The 23,368-nt window shown below is 41.1% G+C and overlaps 1 protein-coding gene across 1 annotated transcript in view; it reads right to left on the bottom strand.

Moving 5' to 3' along the window:
- The window catches only part of EPHA3 (EPH receptor A3), a 212,877-nt gene that overhangs the window by 71,942 nt on the left and 117,567 nt on the right, over nucleotides 1-23,368 (bottom strand). Inside the window, exons 3-4 of the mRNA XM_075714456.1 lie at nucleotides 4,637-4,792; nucleotides 3,820-4,155 (exon numbers count right to left, since the gene is read on the bottom strand). Coding sequence (XP_075570571.1) covers nucleotides 3,820-4,155; nucleotides 4,637-4,792 — 492 coding nt within the window. The remainder of the gene's footprint in view (nucleotides 1-3,819; nucleotides 4,156-4,636; nucleotides 4,793-23,368) is intronic.

The raw sequence follows: 23,368 nt of genomic DNA, 5'->3' as shown, positions 1-23,368 counted from the left end.
GAAAGAAAACAAAGCGCAATAAAAGCGCTGCAAAACTCAAGCCACACAGTTGGAAGAAAAAACCCAATCCATTTTCTGAAAAGATTCTGAATGTCCCTCAATTCAGGGGACTGGATCTTGGCTTGAGAACAGTTTTGTACTGTAAGATGTATTATCCTTCTTGCATTCACAGCACCAGCAGAATAACAGTCTGGCTGTGTTAAACTTCACAAGTGACAATGAAGCACGCCTTTCATAGAATCATAGAATTGTTTAGGTTGGAAAAGACCTTTAAGATCATCCAGTCCAACCATTAACCTACACTACCAAGTCCACACTAAACCAATCAAGGGTAGACTAGACTAAACCATGTCCCCAAGTGCCACATCTACCCGTTCTTTGAACACTTCCAGGGATGGTGACTCCACCACCTCTCTGGGCAGCCTGTTCCAATGCTTGACCACCCTTTCCATAAAGAAATTTTTCCTATTTTCCAACCTAAACCTCCCCTGGTGCAGCTTGAGCCCATTTCCTCTCGTCCCATTGCTAGCTACTTGGGAGAAGAGCCCAACACCCACCTCACTACAACCTCCTTTCAGGTAGCTGTAGAGAGCGATAAGGGCTCCCCTCAGCCTCCTCTTCTCTAAGCTAAACAATCCCAGTTCCCTCAGCTGCTCCTCATAAGGCCTGTTCTCTAGACCCTTCTCCAGGAAAATCTTATTGAGATTGTTAGTTACAGACTCTAGAACTCAGAGTCACTGTAAAGGTATCAGTGAATTTTTCAGCAGCATTTAAGGTGACCCTTTTTGTGTGTGTGTATATATACCTGTATATGTGAAATACAAATATGTGTATGCATGTGTGTATGTGATCTGTTTATATACAAAAATGGAGCTGCTGTGCAAACTGACTGACTGTTAACATATCAGCTGAATTTATTTTAACACACTCTGGCAGATGTCCCAATTGCTGCATTACAGAAAATTAGTACTATGCACGTTCTGATCTGTTAGGCTGGTGATGGATTCATAGGCAGAAATGCCCATGTGTATGGTGAGAAACATGGAAAGAAATGTTTGTTCAATTTTCAACAGGCCTTTGGAGCTCAGAGACCCAGCAAATGTAATGGCAACTGATACCTGTCTTAAACTGAGCTCATCCGAAGTAAAGATGTACAATGTCTGACTTTTACCGTCAAGAGAACTGCCACAAAAATCACGTTTTTGTCATTAGAAAATATAAAACCTTCTGCAGTTCTGCCTCAGGCTCTTGGAAACTCACATACTTGAAAACCAGTGTTTTGGGTGGGTGAGGAACATTCTGCAGAACAGCTTTCATTCAGCTGGGATGGGTCCTGACAGTGCTTGAAAAAAGCACATGGATACTGAAAATCCAGATTAAAACTGCAACTTCATCATACCCACTGCAAGCGTACAGGCCTCTCAAATCAAGCTTGGCAGAAGCGAAAGAGCCTGGATTCAGGAGAGACTGAGGAGATCCGGGTTGTAGGTACCTTCTGTACCTCAACCCTCTCTCCAAAACTCGCAGGCTACTGACTGACATCATTCCTTCTGCAGGCCTGTCAGGGGTTTTGTCCCCAGGATCCGTCCGGTCACACTGAACCGTATCACCCCATGCGATACCCCATCCACAGAACAACCTCCCAAAGCAGTACGCCTCTCCTACTTCCCTGAGTCCTGCAGAGCTCGGTCCAAAGCTTTATCCAACCGGTGGATACCTCTGTCCTTGAAGGACTGTACCTAAAGTCAGACAGCACAAATAATAGCCCTAGAGTCATGACTGGCTTTTGGAGTCTTTTGGTCTCTTCCAGATCCAGCTCAATGGTGATTTAATTCTTTTTTGAAGCGCTCCCTCAGTTAAACCCTTAATTATAATGTCATCTTAGATCTTCGGACTTTCTGCCCCCACTCCCCGCCCAGGAGTTTAAGTATGACATTAGCTAAAAATATGCTTCTGATATGTCCCTTTTGTGATCTAACCAGGAAGGGAATGGAAGAGAAATTGCATTTTTGTAATTATGCTTTAAAAGATTACTTATATACATACTTAAGGTCTAATTTTAGCAACTTGCAGAACTTCTAGGGGAATTCTAATACAGCAAACGGATTGGCAGGATCAAGAGATAGCACAATTAAGCCTGTAGTAACCCGCACCACCTAAATGTACTTAAAGCAAAAATGGGCTGTGCACCAAAGTAGAAAACAAACAAACAAATTGCTTAAGCAGCCTATGGGTTGCATTAAACAAAGTTGCTATTGCCAGCAATGCATTGACTCTGCCATGTCACGGGACTGTGCGTTCCAAAACAAAATCAAAATCCACCTTGCATCGCAGTGCAAAGACAGCCAGCTCTGGGCCCTGGGGAAGCACACTGCAAAGCAGCAGGCCTTGGCAGAGAAATACCTTTCACTGATCCTAGACAGTTCATTCTATGGAGTGTTCCCAGGTGATTTCTAACTGCTACAGTGATGAACAGGCTGAAAGGCAATATCTCCGTTAAAAAAAAAAAAAAACAGAAGAAAAGAGAACAACTAAACAAAGGCTGCTCAAGTCGCTGACACAAATATCCAAAAAATGTAACTATAACAGTAGCAAATTGTTTGGAATAGACACAAAATGCAAGTTTCAGAGCTGAAGTCAATAACTAGCTCAGAAAGAGATCACAAGAAGATGTTTCAGTTGGGTAGATTCACCTCTGTCTGCCTACTGCATAGTTAGACAGTCCTCCAGAGCATTTGGAAACGTAGCGACTGCTGTCAGGAAACAGTCTGTTCTCACATTTTTATGCCTCCCACTAAAGCTGATCTGTGATCTGAGGAGAAGAGATATATCCTCTTTGGTGAAAAACATTGCAATAACACAGCTCACTAGGACAATGTCTACTTAGAACAATGTTAACTTGGTTTGTGCTTTGAGGAAGACAGAAATGTAGGTATTTTGGGGACGGGGTGTGGGATGGGAGGAGGTGGGAGAAGACTCACTGCGCACACGCATGCTTTCAGTACAAAGCTTCCTGATGGTGAACCGCATGGAGCAGAACTACAGAAATTTCAGGATCTAGTCTTTCTCTTCACTGGCAAATATTGCTCCTCAAAAAATGGTACCTAAACAAACACTAGAGGAGAGTCGAGATTCTTCACATCTTTCAGCTAAATGGAACGTTGTCAAATGAGAAGCAAATGGTAGAATATTGCAGCAGTGACAAAAGCTCTGATCCGACAGTCAGGGCATACTGCTGTGCTCATGCAGGGCCTCAATGACTTTAATAAGCCTCCACAGAAGCAGAGCAGTCCCTTTGTACACTATCAACTATGACACCAGGACCTAATTCAGTATTCAGCTCCACACCCCCATCATGTTGGCAATAACTCAGAGTTGGTGAGACAACTTGTAAAGGATAAAAAAAAAAAAAAAAAAAGCAGTGTTTTAAACCTCTCTATTTTAATGTTAGCTTTTTATGTGTCTAACATCAAAGAATTTTTTCACTTCTATTTAATCAAAATTAATCACTAAGATTACTACAGTAATTTATGTTGGAGATTATTGAAATGAGTGTTTTATTAAAATCTGCTTTTATTAATAAAACACATTCTGGCTAAGGAATCATGTGAGTCTGCTATTAGAGACTATTAACTGGGAACTGGGAGTTAATCATAACAGTCATGCTGCCAGATCCTTTGACAGCAACACACACTGGGTTTGTTTCTGCTTTTACTTTTACTAGCATATTGAAGTCAGTTAGTTACCCTAGAAAGGAAACAAAGGTACGTACATCTCAGTAGTTTTGAACAAAGAAAGGGTAATCAGAAAGAGACTCACCAGCCTGATTAGTTGTGATGCTGACAGCAGCAAATTGCCTGGAAAGTGTACTCAAGTCAGATACCCCGTTGACTGCATCAATCTCAAAAGTGTAATTGGTATGTGCCAAAAGGTCCACTACTGTCACTGTGGTGTTGGTGAGTCCAGTCTGACGGGGTAAGAATCGCACGTTGTCACTACATGGCTCACACATCTTGATGCTTCCTCCACACTTTTTGCAAATGATGTTGAAAGTGACATCTTTCCGACCTCCAGTGTCAAGAGGCCAGCTCCAGTCCAGGATAACGGATGTCTCATTGATGTTAGAAATAACGTTTCTTGGAGCAGATGGTGGTCCTATAAAAGGAAACAGGAGATCAGAGGGATGAGATTTTTCTGTAGTGCTCTAAGATGGGAGTAACAAGGGTGCAAAAATACAAAAGTCAAAAACATAAAGCACCAAACTCATCTAGTTATTTCCTATAGAGAGTCCTGGAATATTTCACTGGACTACAGACCTAGACTATCAAGGACCATGTTTTCTTATACACAGACAGTACCCTCAGGGTGCAGTTCAGGATTGAGGGGTGAAAGTGTTGGTAGCAATTTAAAAATCCTAGCTCTCCTTCTTGAGTCTGACAGAGAACAAGAAAAAGAAAATGAAAACAGAAAGACATAAACCCAGCCCATAAATTTTTGGTAGCCCGTCCAACATGTAAGAAGACATGGGAGGCAGTGGATGGCTGACTGCAATGGGACGTGAGAGGAAGCAAGCAAGCTGCTGAGATACAGATGGAGAAGCAAGAATGACAGCCCCGAGCACAATGATGCTACTCACTGGTGCAAGCCATGGATGGAGGGTCTTTCTCAGAGCGAAAGTAATTCTTTTCACACCTGCAGTTCAGAGACGCATCTTCGTAGGTAGAGCTGTGAGGTGGGCATTTGGCACACTTCACGTTGCCGGCAGAGGCTTTGTAGAATCCAGGTCGACAAGCTGCAAAATAACAGTAGTATAGCTTTAAATTACATGGACATCTCCTCAATTTTAACATGTGACTTTGTTACTGCCCTAGGACCTATCCATATGTAGATCACATTTTGCAGATGTTTATGGTCTAAAAATACACATTTTTCTCATAATGAGAAAGCTGATGGAAATAAAACCTCTTGGCAGAATGGAACTCTTCATGCATCAACTTGGATTTGCATTTAATTTTGCCTGGAAAACAAAACAGAGTATTGCACCACCAAGAAGAAACATTCTCTATGTCGCAGTTTGAGAACTTAACTTATTTTTCTTCTCTTCTGGTTAATTTACCAAAACACTGGCCCTATCCTGCATAAGAAGCTAACTTTATCCTCTTTCTGCTGCCAAGGTTTGCTTACAAGGGCACACTAATTATAACGTATGTCTCTTCAGTTCAGCAGGACTAAGCAAGCCAAAACCAAGAAAATAACCTGAACAGTGAAAGTTCTATTCCATGTCTGAAGGACCATGCATCAGGCTCAATGAGCTGCTTCTGATACTATCAGGAACTCGCATAGTCTGTATGAGGAGGGTGTTTTTTACATTAATCCAGCCCTCTAGGGATGGTGCTTGAACCTGCAAAAGCTGCTTCTGAAATATTCTGGGTCGTGGTGTTTCATTATCACTGGCACACTCCCTCTGTTTTGACTCCTGTTGCATTTTAGACTGATTCAGGGCCATGTTTGTATCAGAAGAGAACAGCCTTTGAAGTAAGCTACAGAAATGAAAAATTTAGCAGATAACTTTTTATGAAAAACCCATGTAGTGAAAGAAGACTGTTGACTTCTTTCCACCAAGATGGTATCACCATCTGAAAATAAAAAAAAAAAAACAGGAGACCAAAATCAGCTAAGAATCAGCAGACTCTACTGTTCAGCCGCTGCTTCCACCCAAGACATGCATCCTTCTCCAAATGGAATTTACCAAGTAAAAGCATTCTGGCTGACACTGGCCACCCGCAGGTCTGTACTCATACCTACAACAACCATACACAAACACACAACGTAACAAAAGGGAGCATATCTTAAAATGCGTTCACCTTTTGCTACACTTTGGTTCCACAGCAAACACTGCCTAACGCACAAGCACACTAGGAAAACCCCAATACATTCTCATTACAAATATAATGTTAAAAAAAAAAAGAGCAATACAAAGGAAAACACGACTTCTTTTTGTGTCTGGAGCCCAGACAGTTAAGATAAAATTGCCCAGGACCTGTCACTGAATTAAATGCTAATTTGAAGCCAAAAGAATGGGTTCACCAGTCTTAGTGTAAGCCTAAACAGGGACACGCTTTTCAGTTTTGCTTATGGAGATGAAATGATTCATAAACGTAGTATAAAATCCAAGATACAAGACCATGTGTTCTTTTGTGTTCATTCATGCACTGCCCAAGCAGAAAAGTGTTTGGTTGGGTACCCTGAGGTGGAAAAAAGTCAGAACAAAAATCCCAGCGTCTTTGTAAGTGACGGGGGAGAGAGGAGAGCTGCAGCATTAGACTGGATGTTCAGCTTCCATGTTATTGTCCACAACCAAATGCTGGTGCCAAACACCCGAGTGAAACGCACTGGCGAGTAAAGAGAAGACAACCCCCTGTAACAGTTGTAGGTCCTATTCTGAAACATCCTAATAAAGGAAACCCTCCTCGCACGGCGTTGAACATAGCGTGAGAAGCATGAGGCGTTTCGCAAGGCAGCGCCGATCTCAGCCGCTCTTCAGCACTTCACAGCCCTCGCAAAGCAAGGCGCCTGGCCGCAGCTGCTGCCTCCGACTTCCACACCAGCAAAGCAGCTGGGAAAGGCACCCCCTGCTCCAAGTTCTCTCCTGCAAGCCCTGAGGAAACAATCCCAAGTTTGAGCCCTGCGAGGCGCGGGGCCGACCGGCAAGCTGTGAAAGCAGAATTGGTAGAAGCGACCTTGTGGCGAAGGTGACAGAGCCTAACGCCGACCCGCCTGAGCTGGCACAGCCGGTCCTCCTCCGGCTGGCGGTTCTGGTGCTTCCATCTCCTCGGAGGCTGCAAGGGTGTTTGGGGATTTCTGTTTAGCGTGAGGAAATAAAGGAAACCTCAGCCCCTCTTAAACACCTCCACTAGGAGAAAACGCAGCAGGAAACGGGATTTTGGGGGTTTTTTTTTGTTGTTACTGTTGCAGCCTTTTAAGACTCAAATCACATTCCCTCCCAAATACTGCCCCGCGACACATGTGCCGTACCTAAGCGAGCCTCTTCGGTCTCCCTCCGGCTGACAGAGGAGCCTCAAATGATTTTACGGTCTCCTGGCACAGCACAGCCATTCCTGGCCCTAAGACAACGAGCCAGGCAGAAAAGAACCAATGCCAATCCCGCTCTTACCAGCGCTAGTAACTAAACAAACACCGTTAAGAAACAAACATCGCACTACATCTGTCCAGATATTTACGCAGCAGTTTCACCAAAACTTCCCGTGGAAGCTCCCGCTGCCAGGCATTAAATTCAAATGGTTTCGCTGAACCCTGTCTGCTCAGCTTGAAGGGAAATTTTTATATTTATGGGCAGTCATACACAAGACCAAGATGTATTTATGACTAGATACAGTATAATTTTTTCATTTTTTTAATAATTTCATATACTAGTTTAATGTAAAGATTGGAAAAAGACTAATAACCTAAACCTGAACCTTTTTCAAATTGTTGGTCTTTCTACAAGACACAATTTCCACTGCTGATTAAGCATAATTTATTCATAGCATCATAACACATGAGTATTCATTTACAGGACAGAACTACAGTAAGGCTGTTTATCTGGGACACTTTCAAAGCGCCTACCACCAACATTTTAATATGGCCATGAATTTAATGTAAGTAAACAAGCTTGTGTAAGAAGTGGACAGGTTTTATGGGGTGAGGACGAGAAAGGAGGGAATCAAACTGCTCCATTAATAAATGTCTCTTTCATCCCTCAGGTGGAAACTCGTAGACCTCATTTAAGAAAAGGTGGTGGTGGTGGTGTGGGGCCAGAGAAAAAAGGAAGCAGAAAGAGGAGCATGCAGGAAACACCCTGGTAAAACGAGATCAGGCTTCTTTTTTTCCAGAGGGAGAGGGATTTCATCGTTTCACACTTCTGCTATCGTGGTACAGAGTGAGCAGTTGGAGCAGGGGGATGAGCTGGCCGGACCCCTGCTGCCCCGGTATGCCCTAGCGAGGGCATCCCAATCTCGTGTCTTCCCCTCAGGCTGTCTCACGCTTTCTGCCTTTGTCAGACTAATTTAAGATTATTCAAAACTGCAGCCCAAAGGAGGGGAAAAAAAAAAAAAAAGCAATTATACTTGTAATTGAAGCTTGGAAAGGGGGGTGCCAATAGAATACGTTGCCAATGTAGTTACTATTATTATTCTTTTCCTAGTCATTTTTTAATTCCGATACATAAAAGAAAAAATGAAGCCTTTACTTCAAAAGGCATTTTTTTTTTTTTTTTTTAATGTCAGAAAAATTGGATTACATGTACTGATGGAAGAAAGTTTGGCTTTTTGAGGTGAATACCATGGCTTTGGTTTCAGTCAGGTTGAAAATAAAAGGACTAGCACAGGAAGTCTTCACAGAACCTCGAATTTCACCATGGGAACCAGCTGTGAACAGCACTTGCTCCTTCTCAACATTTTCTTCCAAAAGCTAAGGAATTTTCCTTTCCCTCACAAGCGGGAATGATGTGAGAGGAAGTAGAAGCAATGGGCTGGGAAGAAAAACCTCTCAGCAAACTAAAGTGAGTAAGGGAAACCTTGAAAGTTTCGACATACATGATATAAACCGTACAGCAAGGCTGTCTGGGTTTGCTTTTTAAGAAGGTCACCTCAAGTCAGATGCCCAGTATCTGTTGACCCTGGTAACTCCTGTGATAACTCCAACCTGAAATATTATTTGAAATCAGACTGCATACAGTTTTAAATCTCTTTGAGTGAGAGCCACACTGACTTTACTGAAGTCACCTGCTGGTAAGAGTTTCAGGACTACAGTTGTCCTCGTTACTGTACGAAAATGAATTTCCTTAAGCCACAACTGATGAGTCTGTCTCAGAGACAGAGAGCAGGGAAAACTATTTCGGTGAAAGAAAAACAAATGCATGTAGCAATCTATGGTAGTTACTGCTTAAAGAAATGTGACTGTCTTTTCAGCAGCAAAGTGAATTTTCCCTCTGTTTGATTAATCTGTTTGAGATGAAAGCATGGACCTAATTAAGGGTTAAATGATTCATTTAAATTTGAATTAATTTTAAATTAAAACATAGAGCTGTTAGTAAATAGGAGCATTTCAGTATTCAAACCTTGCAGCTCTCTATACACAGAGCAATATCACCAATTCCCAGCCGTAAATACCAACTAACGACCTGAGCCCGTGCTGCCTGAGCAGATGTCTTCCCTGGTACTCCAGGCCTGACAGGGCCCATTTCCCTGCACAAGGTCAAAGCAACTCTTTATTTGCAAAATGAACCACACTCCCTGGTCCTACAGGAACTCTGTTTTTTGTGCTCTCAATAGAGGTGCTATGCTTTGAGGCAAGGCTCAACACCCTGGAAGTGGATAGACACAGCCATGAAACTGGGTGTGCAATGGGCAGCATCCACCAAGCGATCGAGGGTTTCCTTCCTTTGTTCCTCTGCTGTTCAATGAAACAGCCCGGGGGCGAAATGCCACTGTGGCATTAAACAGCAGCATTTAGAAAAGAAAGGCATTCAATCATTGTCCTGGTTTCAGCTGGGATAGAGTTAATTTTCTTCCTAGCAGCAGGCATAGTGCTGTGTTTTGGATTTAGCAGGAGAAGAATGCTGATAACACGCTGATGTTTTAGTTGTTGCTGAGTACTGCTTACGCTAGTCAAGGACTTTTCAGCTTCCCATGCTCTGCCAGGGGCACAAGAAACTGGGAGGGGGCACAGCCAGAATAGTTGATCCAAACTGACCAAAGGGCTATTCCAGACCATATAACGTCATGCTCAGTATAGAAACTGGGGGGGTTGGCCAGGGAGCAGCGATCGCTGCTCGGGAACTGTCTGGGTATGGGTCGGCGGGTGGTGAGCAATTGCATTGTGCATCACTTGCTTTGTATATTATTATTACTATTATTATTATATTGTTATTATTAGTAGTATTCTACTTTATTTCAATTATTAAACTGTTCTTATCTCAACCCAGGAGTGTTTCTCACTCTTACTCCTCCGATTCTCTCCCCCATCCCTCCAGGGCAGGGGGAGTGAGCGAGCGGCTGCGTGGTGCTTAGTTGCTGGCTGGGGCTAAACCACGACAATCATAAACCTGTACAGCTCACGGATACCTTAACATTTCCCCATCACATGCGTTAGCAAGATGGATGACAGCAACCCTGGGACAAGCCTGCTGTCCCTGTCCCCTGCAGAGAGGACAGGGAAGCATCCCCCATGAGTGTGGTCCATGTTAGAGGGGCTTTGCAAACCACTCTCGCTGTCACCTGTGGAAATGGCATGCCAATGAGCAGCAGTGGAGGTCCTTATGCTGGACCTGAAGCCACAGGATGACTTTGGCTGTGCAGGTGTGCTGGGAAGTGCATGCTACCAATTGGCTCACCTCAATGCCCGTGTAGATCCTTTCATCTTTGCAATGTTCTCAAGTCCATTTTAAAAGCATTTACATGGCTCTTTTTCTCACTACGCATATTATAGTCATGCTCTGGAGATGCCAACAGCACTAAGTTTATCATGAGTAACACAATTGCACGTTCACCTACCCATACATACACGCGCATGTGCAAAATGAGTTGTAACACAGCTGTCAGCTTGTGAAAATGGATGGCATAACAAGCAGCATAGATTAACCTTATAAAACTCTCAAAACCATTATTTTGCTCAGGCGAGTAATTTCTTTCCCTTCTTGTGCTTGTTTATTTCTTTGAGAAACAACAAAAAGGTGAAAATTTGGATTAACTTTAAATGAAGATTTCAAAACTGTTCATTTCAGACTTCCGCCAGAGATTATATACAGCCATATGTGTTACTCCTGCTATATTAAAACCAACACTATATCGATATGATCTATGATACAGTATAGTTCTTGCTCAGATACATGAAGCTTCGGAAATGACAGTAGAATTCTGCCCTGAGTCATCCCATCCTCAGTTTGCATCACATGTCATTCACAACACTGAAAATGTCTCATTTTTTCCTCCCTTGTTCACTCTGGCACCTGCTCAGCAGGAAACAATGCTTTATAACGTAGTTTCCTGCAAAATCCCTCAGAGCAGGGAAACCATCTTCAACAACTCTCATTGTCCATTAGTATATGAAAAGCCACATCATCTATGGCATTACATATGGATACATCCTCTCTCTACTGGGCCTCTAGGTACTTTCTTGCATACTCACCTAGCCCAAACAGGCTTCTAAAAATTACAGTGTATTTTTGATTCTTATTTCCATTGAACCTAAGGCACGCTTTTCGTCACCATATCTATATAAATAGTAAGATACCACTTAAGGAAGTAGGTCTCAAAGCTAAGTACTACTTCTTATAGTAGAAATCGACGTACAGGGCTGAATGTCACTGAAACACTTCGACAACTCCCTGTACCTGCTAAGGAGGAGGAAGAGGAGGAGGCAAGGGCAGCCCAAATGCTTGTCAGCAGCTGGGGATCCCCACTAAAGGCTACTGCACAGGCAGAGCACGCTTTCTTTTTGCCGGGCTGCAGCAGTGGCACGTACACTGTCTGTACTCAGGGCAGGAGGGAAAGAAGATTGAGAAAGACTTTAGTGAGGGCTAAAAGCACTGGTGGGGATGAACCCCGTTTACCTCCAAGGTAAGAATATCCCCAGGAAGAGGTAAGGACATTGTCTTTCTCTCATTGCCTACAGGAGTCTATTCTGTTTGTTGGGGAAATAAAAACAATTATTCCTAGTATTCTTTGTATTCTTACATTGTCTTCCCTCTAGTCTTCAGCACGCTATATGTAATACCTGAAATAATTACAAAATAGGTAGCGCTGGGACCAGCAGCAGAAGCAACCCAGCTGTTTTTGCTAAGCTTTATAAGGAAATCAATAAAATCTCATATTGTATTTTCTGTGCACAAGGCATACTTTTTACTCTGAAAATGCAGGCATAAAATTAAGAGTTGTATTTTAAATACTAAAGTGAATTCCCACCACTCCTTTCATTATTAGCTGCGCAACAGCTCTGGAAAAATGCTGTAACTATACTATAACCTACCTTTGGGGGAAAACTACTGCAGAAGGAAACATGCATCATGTGTACTTTTGCATCTCTGGACTGGAAAATACAGTAATCACAGCCAAAGCTGCTGACAGATTTGAAGATCTACTGCAGCTGTCCACTGCTAGAAGGACTCAACAATTAACACCACTGGTGCAATTTCTTTCCTATCACTAGGCCTCCTCCAACAGTAAAAGGCCAACAATCTGAGGGCTCAGGAAATGATCTCTCTTCTCCCCACCTCTCTGCTACCCCTCCAGCCTTTGTGCCAGCACGATGGACTGCGCGGTATGCAAGGGGCAAGGATTCAGTGCAATGTGACACTGAAATGCCTCTAGAAAAATACTCTTCGGAACAAGCACTTTTCATTTTTTACACCTGAAAGCTGCTGCTAGCACAAAAACCATATTCAGTAGTATTTAATCTTACTCATGAGTAAATTTCTGCTTTTTCCTCCCCACTTCATATTTTATAGTGATCTGTGACCTTAACGTATTTTAATCAGATGCTTTTTAAATTGGCTTTGCTCCCAGGTCAAGTCATTCAGCAGAAACAATTCCTGTTCTTTGTTTAATAACTGTTACTGGCAGACATATTAATTATATGTACATAAGAGATAGCTTTATCCTGAGGGAATAACACTGCACCTTTCAACCGCAGTCTGTAATAGCTCCACGTTATGCCTTGCAGGCTTCTGTATCTCTTTTTATGAAGTGCATTACAGCCGTGATTGCTACCAGCAATATTGTTGAAAGTGCAATGTCAAAGATAGCAGGTCTAAAACACAGCATTACAGCAAGGATGTTCTCGCTTGTGGGTACGCAAATATCTTGTTTCAAAATGCAGAAGGCATTTCAGCTTCTTTGCAGGCAGTTTTGGGGAAAAGAAATCTTTCATTAATAGGAAAACATTGAGAACCACAGCCTTGATTCAGAATTAAAGCAAAATAAACAAAGTTCTACTTTAATTCCACCCATTCTTAGTGAATCACTTAACTATTTAAACAGGGAATTTAATAAACCCATCTTTATAAGCACTGTTTTTCACTTTCCCTAAACAAGATGTTTCCTGAAGCAAAGCCTGGACACACTGAGATATATTAAGCTATCATTTTGTCAAACAAAGAAATTCCATGTTCTGTTTTTTGAAAACTTAATTTAATCCACACAGAGACGAAAAATAACTCCCGAATTCAAGAAGCATTGTAAAAAAAAAAAAAAAAATCTAAATTAAAGAAATACCAGGAAAAAAACCCACTAGCATCAACTTGAACAGGAAAAAAAAAAAAGGTTGTAAAAACACACACACAAGAAATCTGGAAGTTTCAAATGACCGGTTGGCAAGGACAAAAAGTAAAAAGATACTTTTTCCTTGAACTAAAATTACACTATTGACTCCTCAAAAGCAAACTAGACATAGGATCCTGACAGCTTCAAACAATAAATGTTTTCTAACATCAGGCTGAGAGTGCCACAAAGGGGTAACTGCGGTACCACTCTGGTTTAGTCTTTCCTCAACCTCCCCCTCTCTATGTCAGAAATTTTAAGAAGCCAAAACCACAAACAAGAACAATCAACCCACCCCTGCCCCGCCCAGAGAGCAAACCAGGCAGACCTGTTAGACACAGCAGCCCCTGTCCCACAGGACCCAAGCTCTTGGGAAGATGTTTCCTTTCCAGCTCAGTGGAAAAATCGAGATAGTGCCTGGTAATCCTCCCAGGCTAGATTTAGCTAATAAGTGAAAAACAACTTTCATAACTTGGGGATGTTTATATAATTTTCCTGTGCCTGAACCAGGACAGATTAACCGTTTAACAACATGAAAAGTAATATATAATTAAAGAAGAACAAATTAATTGTCATACAGATTACATTAGCCCTAGCAACTTACCTTGGTGCCCATCTTGCATCTAATGGTAGGGCCATATGAAAGTGCAAGAGAAAGGCCAATAGGCGATGATCATTTGACGTCTCTCATTATTTCACCCTCATCCTTACAACCTAGATATTATTTTAAAGACCTGGAAACCCAAGGTTTGATATATCTGCTAATTTTTTTTTTAACAAAAATTACGAGAATCCTCCATTGTACTGTCCTTCATGTAGAATATCCAAATTTTTTTTTCTAATTATTGGTCTCAATGAATTTCTCCGGCATTGCTCTGCAGTCTAGGTAGTCAATGTGAAGTGAAAAAAATACATCTGTCCTTCAGTTTACCTTCAGATTTGGTAGCCTTTTAGCCAAATCAACACAAGACAGGAAGAACAGCTGCTCCTAATGTAGCCTCTCTAAGCCATTCCTTACCTTACAAAGATCTATCATGAACTTATCTTGTCTCTGATGACCAATCACAAACTTTTCAACCAGCTTTTATAGGAATATCTTCTATGCTTTTGATTATACTCATCTCTAGTTCTGCAGTGCCATTTATCAGGTGGAAAATGCTCGTTTCATAACGCTTCTGATGAAACCGATTGATTTATATATTGGACTACATTTTATCTCTTACCCTCTGTTTCTAATTTGGGGCTTTGCTTTGTTTTTTATTTCCAGCAATCCATTGACCAGGCTTACCTCTCCCAGCTGTGTGTGTCAGTGCGCATATCCCAAGCCAAAACAGTTAATTCAGATGTACAAAAAGTCTACATTTTCTCTCTGGGAGGGAGGGAGGATGATTTTGCATGTACTGAGGCTGAATGTTCTTTTGCAAGTCTCCACCCTTGTTAATGCATACAGGAGAGCGTTGCTGTCCCCATTTTGCAGGGAAAAAAATTAATGCGGAACAGGCTCCAAACCCAATGTTCTTTCTTCCAGTGACACCTCCTAATCAAAATGCTGCCTGGTGGGTTGTGTGATGTTACGAAGAGCTCAGCCCAGCTCCCCAATGACATAGGTCCACTACTGCAATTAGCATGAATTAGTACTTTTGTTAGTAGTCTCAGCAGAGCTGTCAAATTAATTGGAAAAGAAATTTAACAAATGCCTTTCCCCTTAGAGATATTCTTTTGGGTCAGGGTTGAGGCATATTGATTGAGCAGTGTGGGGGAAGCTTATGTTCCTTATGCCCTCGCTGAACCTGTTTTGTTGATAAAAAGAGAGGACTTTGGTTTCTGGAGCTGTTAATCCGATACCTGTCACAAGCAGCCCACTGACATAAAAAAAGACAATCAATTGTATAACACTGAAATATTCCAGCTGCTGGTAAAAAAAAAAAAAAAAAAAAAAAGGGAAGAAAAAAAAGAAAAAGCCCAATTAATGGCCAGTGGCTAGAATATCTACACATTCATTTTTCATGAACTCTCACTTTCTCACACCTCAAAGTTTGTTCTTTTGGTTTATCTCTAATTTGCAGAGGTATCCAAAAGATAGTGCACTGTTTCCCCAATTTTAAGATACTTCTGAATTCGACCACTGGAGGCAAGACATGGCGAGACACATATAAGCCTTAAGGTTTAGGAAGCAAGCACTGGAGATGCTATACTGTCCTCCCTTATCAAAAAAACAAGCTGGCATTTTTAAGCACTCAGATTAACAGGAGACAAAAAGCTAAAATTGTGTGGCTATGCCTCATTCGATGAGGGCTACCGAATCCCTTACTGTTATTTTCACTGCCAACCATTGACACATTGCTGCTTGAATTCACTGAGAGGTGGTGGTAGGAAAGGGAAGCTCTCAAGAAGAGAAATGGTGCTGCAATGGCAGGTGCTTAAACCTGTATGAAAAAATTCCTGAGGTTTAAGCTGCTGTCATTACTTGCTGACATAAGTCTGTGAAGTAATTTAGCGTATCAGAACATTGTCGTAATTTGTAACAGCATACAAGAAACAGCCGTTGCTTTGCTAGTGATGCTGTTAACGCCACTTAATGGGCGCATTACGTAAGTGTTTTAGTTCTGATCTGGAGAGCACTTTTAAAGCAAAATCCCAGTTCTCCCCTCTTGCCATGATCTGGTTCACAATGTAAAGTGTCTCTAGAGCACGCGAATAGGTACACTAGATGATGCACTCCCTGCTACAGGGAGTCTACCGGACCTGACTAGAGATAATTCTGGAGTAAAACGCACTGAAATGGTTATGGTGTTGGTCCAGGGACCTTCATGCCAACTGCTTAATGCTACTGATCTTCTCCTACCTGGCCACACTACTTGCTAATGTAGACTTAACTCATGATTACCAGCCTTCAAATATCTCAGTGCAGTCAGCATTGCTAAAATCGTTAGATATTTCCATAAGAACAAAGATTCAAAAAGCCCTGGTAATGGAAAAAAAGGATGATTTTGTTTTTGGAAAGCCATTAAACATCTAACCGCAAATAAACAGATGATATCATCTGTATTTTACCATGTTTAATAGGATGTGGAACAGGCACAAAGAGAGGTTTCAGTGATTACTAAAGAAAGGGTTTAACCAGAAGACCAAAACATTATGGCTTCATCATCATCTTAACAACCTCCCTTCTTCATGTGCCTTTTTCACTGACTGTATTTTCATCCTTCCAGTGGAAAGCCTGAAAGTTAAACAGTTACGGCCTCTGGGGACATCTGTGCACTGACAATCTTCTCACAGCTCAAAGGAAAAGCCTGAGGCTTTTGCAAAACTATCTAACCACTCAAGTGCAGTATTTATATATTGTATGCTTCAGCTTTTATCTGGACTTCCTTGGTATTCTGCTTTTTTAAAAGAGAACTCTTAATTACTTAACATGCATTTTCTATGCATGTATTAAAAATGTCTAGCTTTGCAGGGTAAGCCATTATCCGCTGAACAAAAACCCAATTAAATGTAAATTTTAAAAAACCCCACAGTTCAGCATTTTTATTCACTAGCCTGCTACCTGTGTGAATTCAAGGGGGGTAGAATCTCAGCTGTTTAGAAAACAAAGAATCTGATATATCACATTTTACAGGGTATTTGCTACAGAATTGAATCTCTCCTTGTAGCGGGGAAGCTTTACAAACGGTAACAGCAACAAGAACTCAGTGTTCTTCAACAGCATTCACTTTGCGATGCAGAAAATTCACCAGAAGGGAGAGGAAACTAAGTTTTGAGCACTGCATTCTGTATATATTTTCTCTAACAAATGATACTGCATGCTAGTATAAAATGCCGCATGTTCGATTAACAGTTTCCAATTCCACTGAAGCTCACCACTAGCAGCAAGTTAACACTACTGCATTTTGTGGGGAAAAGAACTGAAGAACAGCACTAAAATGTATTTCATGACTCTGCATTGTTTTATACAAAAGCTTTTGCTGTATAGACATCGTACCATTTTCTGACTGAAGGAAGAATATTGTAAAGACAAAGGATTTACTCTGCCGTTGTTTTTAATTTTCATTTTTCTACTTCTTGCTTTAACAATTCAAAAGCAGAAGTGAAGGAAGCTGAAAGGACATACAAACCCCTCAAAAGTTGAAAGCATTTAAGGCAAATCCACTATGAAATACGAAATTTTGCATCTATCAGTACCAATTGATGGAGAAGAAGGATTGTGGCGGGTTTTTTCCTACTAGGAATATTCCCTCCTACTCCCACTAGAATTCTTTGGAGTTGACTAAGACTTTTGAGCTGCACACTCTGCAGTTGAGCTGAAATAAATTTTCTGCTTCATCTTGGAAATAGGGAAGTCAAGTTACAGCTGGTTACTTTGCTTAGCAAAACTCTGATCAGAGTTCTGTTTCTAAAAGACCTATTTTACTTTTTCTGACCAAATCAGGTCATAAAACCTGATGGCACGTTTGATAATGAAATAAATTATATGGTAGGATATTGAACCAAAATTGGATCTTACTGGGTCAGGGCAGCCCATTGCTGTCAAGATTAAAAGTGATAGACCATCACTGTGATGTATATAAAACACAGGAAATTGTTGCATATTAATAGAATAGTAGTTTAATCAGCCCTCTGAAGAATATCCAATATATTCAAGCACAGACATATTTTGATCTGGTTGTAACTGTAGTGAAAGGCCTATATTTTATCATTTAATAAAGCCTTTTAAATCTTCTATTATGTACAAAAATTAAAACAAGTTACAGCCATAGAGAGTAGAGCAAATCTCAAGACAATGAAAAAGGTTTTCTTTCTTGGCTAAGTCACACATTCAGTATTTGTATTTATTTATATTATTTTAAAGAACAAAAAAGCATCTGAAAGGAAGCACTCTACACACTCTAAACTTACAGGCAAATAGCACAAAATAGCACATAAAGCCAAACAATATCATGTTTGTTGTGTCCAAGAGACTGGACACAAAATATTTCCTTGTTTTATTGCTAACTGAAAAACCAAGTTAAACAAATCAGTTCAGATAACTGAAAAATATTCTTCTCGGATTCCTTTTGGCAAAGCTATAAGAAAAGCATACCTAAGTCCTCTATTCTTTTTTCTTCCACCACCTTGTATTGCCGTACAGCAAGGAACTCTCTCCCTGCCCCTGATTCTCATAAATTTCCTTGCAAAGCCTGGGGCGTCCAGAGTTTCAAGACAAAGCAGGTGGAGGTTGCGAAGGCACAGAGCCTCACTGAACATCCAGCAGTAGGCATCACTGGGCACTGGACAAGAAACCTGCCTTCCAGACCCTGATTCTTAAATCAGAACCACATTGAGATAGATAAAATGAAGGTAATACCATTGCCTTGCTTTGCAGGAAAGATCCTGAGGTACACAGCACACTTAAAATGATTTTTTTTTTTTTTTTCAACAAACAAGAAATAAAACCCACAGATAAATGAGATCCTAAGAATCCCTGCTGGTCTCCCAAGCTGACACAGAGAGGAGAATAGGAAAAAGTTCCTCCCTGACTCAGTAAGTGGTTACATGTCCCACACCCATTACTAACCGTGTGCATGTCTGAGAACCCAGGACTGATAAGATTGAAATGTGCACGTGAGGTAAAGGCTTTGCAAATTGGTTACATCATACACAAGCTTCCTGGCCACAGCTGGAGCTGCCAGCCCCGTGCTGGGATGCTGTGTGCACCGCAGGTGGAAGCCAGCTCCCGAGGCACCCTGCTGCTGTGGTGCAGCTCGTCCAGAGCACAAGGATTCAGCCTGGGACAACACTGGGCTACTAGAAGAGGTTACCTAAACTGTGTCTTTCTGCAAAACCACGTGTCAGCAGATCATGAACTCTAATTTCACCACCAAAACCACAGAATGAGTGTCTACATCGTTTTGTAAGCCCCCCGTATGCAGTTGTTCTCCTCCACAAGTGGCTCTGTTCTTCAGACAGATTAATCCAGTTAGTTGAAGTATAATAGAAACCTCGGAACAATAAATGGAAAACATCATAAACGTGCTCTGCAGCCAATATAAACCTCAGTGCCCATGTAAGTCAGCAAAGCTTTTATACTTTTTTTTTTTTGTTGCTCCTCTCCTTGCTGCCTGTGCTGTATGTCAGATTAGAAGTATACAATAAGCGATTACGATAGGCAAGTATAACTGTATTTTAAAGGTACTGTCAAAATGCATTAGTGAAATGCCATATTATAGCATAACTAATCTGAAATGATCTTCTACTAACATGAATATCACTAATACTGTGGTCGGCTGTACTGACATCCCGAAGTAAGACTAAGACAGCTTTCCACTATTATAAACCTGGCACCGCAAACCCAACATCACGCCATAGCAGCTGATTAAGCACTCACATCCCCACCTGGCACCAAGAAAATGGCACACACTACCCTTCATTTTGGCTTGTTCCCACCTTATAAATTAACAGTGCAGTGAACCTCCTTTGGACTGCCTTCAGTACTGACAAAATGCCCTTGTCTGAACAACGCATGGCCAGCTACATAAGAGCAGGCAGAAGGGCAGGTAGCTCGCTCCAGTACCGTCACAATTTCCTCCACTGCCCTGTGCCACTTGGGACAGGGATTAGGAGCTGCTGTGTCAGGTCCAGCTATGAACAGGGCCACTGATTTGCACTGACCGGGAAGCCAGTCACTTTCAGGTATAACTATAGTTCTCTTTCTAAGTCTTCCCTAATGAGGAAAACTTTGCTTCTACGTTAGGACTCACTGTTAAGGAATGTTTTGCTCTTTTCCCACTTCCTCTCTTTGTTACAGCAAACACTGGGTTAAATGTGTGTACAGCAAATACTTGAAATAGGCTAGCAGCAACGAGCCTTGTTATTCTTGATGAATAATATAACTTAAGAGCTGTAATGCTTACAACTGATTTAATAGCTGCCAACGGTCCCAGTTTAGAAAAGAGTGATGCAATGCTTGTAAATTTGCCTTGAATCATATTAATCCCCCCTGCTACCCTGCAAGCAGTTGGAAATGTGACTGCCCTGCCTGCTTGGTGGCACCCTCCTTTTGCTTTGCTTTATCCATAGCAATGGTTCTCTGACTCCTATCCTCAACTTTTCAGAAGTTACTCAGAGACTGACACCACCATGATCAATTCAGTATGAGACTCTCACCCAATTTAGTGGCCACTTCCAAAGTTCAGAAGCAAAGATTAAACTCAGCGGATCATCGTGGGGAAGAAGGAACAGCACTTCCCAGTGCGGGCTCTTCTAATGAACAGAGGGACATGTGGAGCATTTTCTGAACATCCTACAAATCTCTCACTCTGAATCTGCAGGGGGAAAAAATAATTATCTAAATATTCACCAGAAGAAACATCCAGCTGCCTAGTGGCCAGGGGCTGAAATTCTAGACTTCCGGCTTGTAGGATGATTGGTACCTATCAGTCTTTGTATATCTGCACTACTGACAGCTCTGAAATGAAAGCTAGTTTCACAAACACGTGAATTCTTAAAGAATTGCAACTGCTGTTACCAATTCTTTCTACCGTCTTGAAAATACCAGTTGTTAATATCACATTGCCAAATCCTAGATTTAATACTGAAAATCCACCCCCTGCCCGCCTCTCCATGCACTCTCCAAAGTGTCCAATAAAGTTTGGACTTTATTTTTATCTCATCCTTCTTACAGTCTTTTCTCCATCTTTTACAACTGTGGCACAACAAAGTCAGAATAGGAGTTAGGGCTCAGCTAGTAGTAAAGGAAAGTGTTCTATAAAAAGCATCTTTCTCCTAAAACTCCTGGGTTACAACGTGCTCACTTCGCAAGGTTTAAGGCAACATGATTCCAGCCTCTGCAACAGCATAACAAGATTTCCAAAGTGGCGGGGGAAGGAAAATAAAACTCTCAGACATTAGGAATGCTTATCCATGGTGGTTTCATTGCGTATGGCTAATGTTCAAATATTTTAAGCAAGCTGTAACAGCAGCCATCACCAAGCAAAACCAACCCGTTTTCCCCTTGCATCTGAAACGTGGGAAAGGATACAGCAGAGCTCCCTCTCCATTTTTCTCTACCCTTTGACTATTTCAGGTTTTCTTACAAAGAGAAATTTCCTCAAGAAAACATTTAAAAAAGAAACCTGTGGCCCTTTCTAGGGCTACTTCTGATTAGGTAATTTCTGTTACAGAAAAGCATTGTACAGCCAAAACAATTTCAAAATGAAGCCTATAAGCAAATATCAAGTTGAATTTTCTACTGGACCATAAACAGAGGGAAGGCAATATTTAAGAACATAAAGAAAACAGTAGAAAATGCTAATAAAAAAACAATAGGAGGCAAGACAAAATATTTTAAATTAGCATTTTACCCGTCTAATTTGTATTATTTTCAAACAAGCCTACTAACTCAACACTTATTTGCACTAAGATGCCACAGTCCAAGTAAAAAGTAGAAGCTGTGTGCAACATCTCAGTACTATCCTTCCTAATATACAGGAAAAAGTTACTATGACATTTTCATAGCCAAATATTCTATGAATTCCAGATTACTAAAATAACTCAGTTTTATAAGAGCTCTTGAAACAGTTCCAATTTAAGCAAGAGAAGAGTTGGCTTGGATGAGCAGTTAAGAATCCATGTAATTATTCAGTCTTCATGTTCGCTAAATTTAACATTGGCTCTTTGGGGATGGACTCCAAGAGATAAGACAGAACAGGGCCAGTTAGACACTGCCACGTTCAGTGGTGAAAAACTTGGGAGTGACAACCTGGTTATCTAATTGTTTGCAGCAGGCAGCAGCAGTTTTAAGTAGCAAATTAATATGTTCAGGGGTTATGCAAAACAAGAATAATTTACAACAAATTGGTATCAGGAGCACTTTTAATCAGCCACAATCTGAAAATCCTGAATTCCTATTAAAATAAATTGGAATTGCATTTGCTTCTACCTAGCCTGATTTTGACTGCAGGAATGTTGAGTAGCGAAAACAGATTAGTAGCGGCTTGGCTTTATCTATAGACTTTATCTCTCTGATTATATACTTGAGACTGGGAAAATGAGCATACAAAATAACAGAAAAGGTTATTATACAGGCCAGTCTTTTGCCTACATATGGAAAACAGGGTCTAACTCTTGAGTCCAAGAGATCCCAAATGACTGATCAGCTACTGAAGCAGTGACTTAGTTCAGGGGTAGATAAAGAGAACAGAAAACATAAGAAGAAGTGTGGGGAAAGAAAAACCCCTCTCCTCTGGAAAATTTAAAAGGTTGTTTCCAGGGGTGGCGCCAGTGAAAGGGAACTTGATCAGAATATACATGATAAATAACCAGTCAGCATGGGAAAAGTAGGTAAGGTTGATCTTGCCTCTGGTGAGAGGCTGGAAGTTCTCTCAAGATCCCTGCTTGCCCACTTTGATGGCCCCGTGGTAAGGTCCTTCCCCTTTCTCTCCCACCTCAAGACAAGGCCAGGAACTTCTTGGATGGGCCTTTAAAACCCATGAGAAAGAAATACTTTCACATCATCACATATTCACAAGTAGAAAAACAGACCACAAACAACAAGCACCTAAGATTGATCAGTCAGAAAGATGCCACCAGACTAGAAAACTACTCATCCCCATCCATTCTACATGGTAGCCCCTAGATTTTGTAGAACTACACCAGAATAACTGTCTAAGGCATGTTTTGCTCTTTCAGCAATTGCTATAGAAATTTCTGTGTATCAATATTTTTCTTAGCTATATCTTCACACTTCAATCTAAAGCTTTGCATTTTTATAGCCAGCAATAAAATAAGACCACTCCTCCTTTGCAGCAGCTGAAATATATTCCTAATAGACACATACTAAGAACTACTTGTAAAAAAAAAAATAAATTTTTTTCTTTTTAAAATCTTTCTAAAACTCATCTCAAAACCCTCACTTTTTTGGAGGTTTTTTTTTTTCCTTGGCCTATGTTTAGAAGTAGACGACAGAGTTCAACAACTGACTAAACACATCATAAGAGGTTATCACGAACAACAGCAACTGCATTTGCTTATGTTCTTCACCTGGTGTACATATGAGGCTGTAAAATGCACTTGTG

The sequence above is a fragment of the Pelecanus crispus genome, chromosome 1 (assembly GCF_030463565.1).
Source record: "Pelecanus crispus isolate bPelCri1 chromosome 1, bPelCri1.pri, whole genome shotgun sequence".
In the NCBI taxonomy this organism is placed as follows: Eukaryota; Metazoa; Chordata; class Aves; order Pelecaniformes; family Pelecanidae; genus Pelecanus; species Pelecanus crispus.
Note: the sequence above shows the minus strand (reverse complement) of the source record. Positions and strands in the feature narration are given on the sequence as shown.